The 4,803-nt window shown below is 59.6% G+C and overlaps 1 protein-coding gene across 1 annotated transcript in view; it reads left to right on the top strand.

The window, feature by feature from the left end:
• EMC4 (ER membrane protein complex subunit 4) overlaps positions 1 to 1,584 on the top strand; it is a 4,182-nt gene extending 2,598 nt beyond the window's left edge. The window contains exons 3-5 of the mRNA XM_057388949.1: positions 6 to 10; positions 1,233 to 1,393; positions 1,500 to 1,584. Of these exons, the coding sequence (XP_057244932.1) occupies positions 6 to 10; positions 1,233 to 1,393; positions 1,500 to 1,535 (202 nt within the window). The 3' untranslated portion in view covers positions 1,536 to 1,584. The remainder of the gene's footprint in view (positions 1 to 5; positions 11 to 1,232; positions 1,394 to 1,499) is intronic.
• The last annotated feature ends 3,219 nt before the right edge of the window (positions 1,585 to 4,803 follow it).

Below are 4,803 nucleotides of genomic sequence, written 5' to 3'. Positions count from 1 at the left end.
CTGTCTGCCAGTGAGTGCGGCCCCTGAGGGGACAGCTTTGGGACCGCGCAGCCCCCGATGTCCCACAGTCCCCAATGTCCCACAGCCCCCGATGTCCCACAGCCCCCGATGTCCCACAGTCCCCAATGTCCCACAGCCCCCGATGTCCCACAGTGCCCAATGTCCCACATCCCTCCAGGTCCCCCTGGGTGTCCCCACAGCCCCCAGGTGCCCCACAGCTTCAGGGTGTCCCATAGCCCCCGGGTGTGCCAAAGCCCCTAATGTCCCACAGCCCCCCAAGTCCCCCCGGGTGTCCCACAGCCCCTGGATGCCCCACAGCCCCCGAGGTCTCACAGTCCCTGGGTGTCCCACAGCCCCTGGGTGTTCCACAGTCCCCAATGTCCCACAGCCCCAGGATGCCCCACAGCCCCTGGGTGTCCCACAGTCCCTGATGTCCCACAGCCCCAGGGTGCCCCACAGCCCCTGATGTCCCACAGCCCCCCGAGTCCTCCCGGGTGTCCCATAGCCCCAGGGTGTCCCACAGCCCCAGGATGTCTCACAGCCACCAATATCCCACAGCCCCCGGGTCCCCGTGGGTGTCCCACAACCCCCAGGGTGTGCCACAGTCCCCAATGACCCACAGTCTCTGGGTGCCCCACAGTCCCCAATGTCCCACAGTCCCCAATGTCCCACAGCCCCAGGTGCCCCACAGTCCCCAGTGGTCCACAGCCTCAGGGTGTCCCACAGTCCCCAATATCCCACAGCCCCAGGGTGTCGCACAGTCCCCAATATCCCACAGCCCCTGGGTGCCCCACAGTCCCCAATGTCCCACAGTCCCCAATGTCCCACAGCCACCAATGTCCCACAGTCCCTCGGATCCCCTAGGGTGTCACACAGCCCCAGGGTGCCCCACAGCCCCAAGGTGCCCCACAGCCCCAGGGTGTCCCACAGCCCCAAGGTCCCCCTGGATTTCCTACAGCCCCCTGTACATCCTGCAACCCCCAAGGCTCCTCCAGTGTCCTTACAGCCCCCAGTCTCCCACAGCCCCTCCGGTGCCCCTGTGGTCCCCCAGGTGTCCCACAGCCCCATGGACCACCAGATGTCCCCCACAGCCACCTGCTGACAGTCACCTCCATGTCACTGTCCCCTGCCCAGCATTCCCCCCATGCTGCTGTCCACCCCCATAACCCCCTGTGCCCGGTCAGTGGCCTGGGGGTCACTGACAGGCAGCTCGGCCCCCTTTGTCCCCCCAGCACTGAAGGCCCTGGAGAGCTCGAGCCGGCGGGCGCTGCAGGGGCTCGTGTTCCTGGTGGGCAACGGGCTGGGGCTGGCACTGGCCCTCTACAAGTGCCAGGCCATGGGGCTGCTTCCCACCCGGCCCTCCGACTGGCTGGCTTTTGTCACCCCGCCACAGGTGAGCTGGGGGTCCTGGGGACACCCCTTAGGGTCGGGACACTGTCCTGTGACCCAACACTGGGGTGCCCCCACTCACCCCCTTCCTCTGTCCCCTCTCTTGACAGCGAATGGAGTTCACTGGAGGGGGGCTGATCTTGTGACYCCCTGCGCCCTCCCACCAATAAAGGCGATGGCAGGATGGTGACATCATTTTTGGGGAGAATTCTAAGGGTTTGGGGACTCAGCCCGAGGCAGCACTGGGGTGGGGTGAACTGAAAAGTGTTTATTGGGCTGTACTGGGAGCACGGGGCACATACTGGGACGGTGGTGGGTGTGCCCACACTGCTGGTTTCTGCCACATTTCACTGTTTTACTCYGGTATTTCCTCATTTTCACTGCTTTTCCCACCACTTCTTGCCCATTCATGCCTTGTTTTTTCCCTCTTCTCATGCTCTTTAATTTTTTTTCCCATTTTGCAGTAATTTCCACCACTGTTGGCCCCAGTAAACCCCAAACCTCTGCTTTCTGGTATGAACCCAGTATGGCCCAGTGCCCTCTCCAGGACTTTTGAGTATGATCCAAGACTCCAGCATGATCTTAGCATGGCCCAGAACCCAATCTCAGTGTAACCCACCAGCTCTTCCATGCCACCCCAGTTTCCCCAGTGGCACCACAGCCACACTGGTGATCCGGGATGGGGTGGGGCTTCCTTCTGATCCTGTCTAATTAGGAAACAGATGGTGCCACACCTCACTCAGGTGAGCTGGCTGTAGCGTGTTCTGGGCTGTCACCAGGTGTAGTAACCCCAGCACACCCTTTTGGGATGGCCACACCTCCTGTGTGAGGGTCCCTGGCCAGTGGAGCCCCACCCCTTTCCCAAAGGTGTCCCCATGCACTCATCCAGGGTGGAAAATCCCTCCCAGCCCACGGTGTCCCAGCTGTGCCCACCTTGTTCCCATCCCAGAGCTCTCAGTGCCACCTCCAGCCCTTCCCTGGACACCTCCAGGGCTGGGCACTCCAAAGCTCCCTGGGCAGCCCCTGCCAAGGCCTGAGCACCCTTTCCATGGGCAAATTCCTGCTGATGTCCCCCCTGAGCCTGCCCTGGCCCAGCCTGAGGCCGTTCCCTCTGCTCCTGTCCCTGTTCCCTGGAGCAGAGCCCAAATCCCCTCCGGCTGTCCCCTCCTGGCACCAAAAATCTGTAAAAATAGGTGTCACTAACAGCAACACAGCACGAAGAAGCTGCCATTGATCACTCAGTGCTGGGTGCACGAGGGAACATCTGTTCTGAGATACCGTGTGTGCTGAGCACAGAAAGGTTCCTCTTCTTGGGCTGTGTTTTACATGTCGACTCAGGTTTTCCCAGAACAAACACTGATATGGTAACATTTCCCTGAGGTCATTAACACACATTCCCTCCCATCAGCAGTGTTCTCTGTCCTGGCAGTGTCTTTGGTGGTCCCTGGTGGGCAGTGACCCCACAGTTGTGACTGACTGCCTGGTGAGCTGSTGCTGCTGTGCCTGGTGATGAGAAAGGCTGGCATAGGTGGCCTAACTTGTTAATTTGTGAGGCTTTGAATCAATGGAGTGTAGCTTCTATTCCTTCCCTGGTTAATGTTTATYGTGCTTTTGATTGTGCCCTTCCATAGCCTAATGATTTTRCTAAATKGTCACTGTMTTGACCACCCAGGTGCAAACACTTCATCTACAGCTGTCAGGAGTTGTGCAGAGCCACAAGGTCCCCTCCGATCCCTTTTTGTCCACGCTGAGCCCCTTTCCCAGCTCCCTCAGCTCCTCCTGGGGCTCCAGACCCTTCCCAGCTCCGTTCCCTGCCCTGGACTCACTCCAGCCCCTTCCCCAGTTCTGTTTCCTGCCCTGGACATGCTCCATCAGCTTTCCCAGCTCCATTCTCTGCCCTGGACGCGCTCCAGTCCCTTTTCCAGCTCCCTCAGCCCCTCCTGGGACTCCAGACCCTTTTTCAGCTCCCTCAGCCGTTCCGGGGGCTCCAGACCCTTCCCCAGCTCCATTCCCTGCCCTGGGCACACTCCATCCCCTTTCCCAGCTCCATTCTCTGCCCTGGACTCGCTCAAGCCCCTTCCCCACTCCGTTCCCTGCCCTGGACTCATTGCAGCCCCTTCCCAGCTCTCTTCCCTGCCCATGGGACATGCTCCAGACCCTTCCAAGCTCCGTTCCCTGCCCTGGACACGCTCCAGTCCCTTTTCCAGCTCCCTCAGCCCCTCCTGGGACTCCAGACCCTTTTTCAGCTCCCTCAGCCGTTCCTGGGGCTCCAGACCCTTCCCAGCTCCGTTCCCTGCCCTGGACATGTTCCAGACCCTTTTTCAGCTCCCTCAGCCATTCTTGGGGCTACAGACCCTTCCCAGCTCCATTCCCTGCCCTGGACTCGCTCCATGTACCTCCTGGGCACAGCACTCGAGATGGGACCCTGGCAGTGCCCAGTGCAGAGGGACAGTGAGGGACAGTGACCGCCCTGCTCCTGTGGCCACATGGCTCCTGACACAGGCCAGGGGCCATCAGCCTTCTTGGGCACACCTGGAATCATGTCCATGAGCCACGGCTCTGGCCCTTCCCGGCAGGTCCTTCCCTTTCTCTTTCCAGCTGTGGAAAAGGAGCCCGTGAGCAGAGCCAGTGCCCAGGAAGGCAGGGACACCCAAGAAGAGATGGCTGGGTATTTCTGGAGAACCATACAGAGCTTCCATGTTGGCAGGTGCAGAGGAGTTTGGGATGGCTGGCTCATTGGTGAGGATGCCAAGGCACAGAGGAGCTGAGTGCCCGGGGGGTCTCATGTGGGTACAGTCTCATGCTGGATCTAGCCTGGAGCACCTTTGTGCTGGTTTAAATCCTATCCCCAAGATCACTGAAACACAGCACATCCACCACAGCCAGAGCCTTGGAGCCCTGACTCTGCTGTCACATCTGTCCCCAACACTGTCCTCAGCACCACAGCCTGGACAGAGCATGGACATCCCTGGGCCAGAGCAGGAGGAAAACTCCACTTTTGAGAGCTGAGGGGAAAAAGGATCTGCCTTCCCGCAGTCACCTGAGCTTGGAAATGCCCCAGGTTTAATTTCCTAGGGGAATCCACAGAGCCACGTGTGCATGGATTATTTGGATTATCCCCCTGGATGCAGCAGGCACCTGAAGCTCCAGGCAGGAAGTCTCCATGTGACTGGGTTACACTCCCAAATTTAACAACACCCCATTTCCAAACCTGAGCTGCAATTCCAAGGCTCCGTGTCCCACCTGGAAAACACATTCCCACCTGCACCCCACACTCCTCTCCTCTGCATTCCCTCCATCTGAGGTGAGCTCCAGGCAACAGCCAGGAAAAGAACCCCAGCCAAACTCCACCTTACCTAACGATCATTAAAAATGAAATCACAGCCAGGGCGCAGTGACACAACTGCTCTCCCG

Source organism: Malurus melanocephalus, unplaced genomic scaffold (genome assembly GCF_030028575.1).
Source record: "Malurus melanocephalus ecotype Western Australia unplaced genomic scaffold, MMel_1.1 scaffold_2967, whole genome shotgun sequence".
NCBI classification, from domain to species: domain Eukaryota; kingdom Metazoa; phylum Chordata; class Aves; order Passeriformes; family Maluridae; genus Malurus; species Malurus melanocephalus.
Note: the sequence above shows the minus strand (reverse complement) of the source record. Positions and strands in the feature narration are given on the sequence as shown.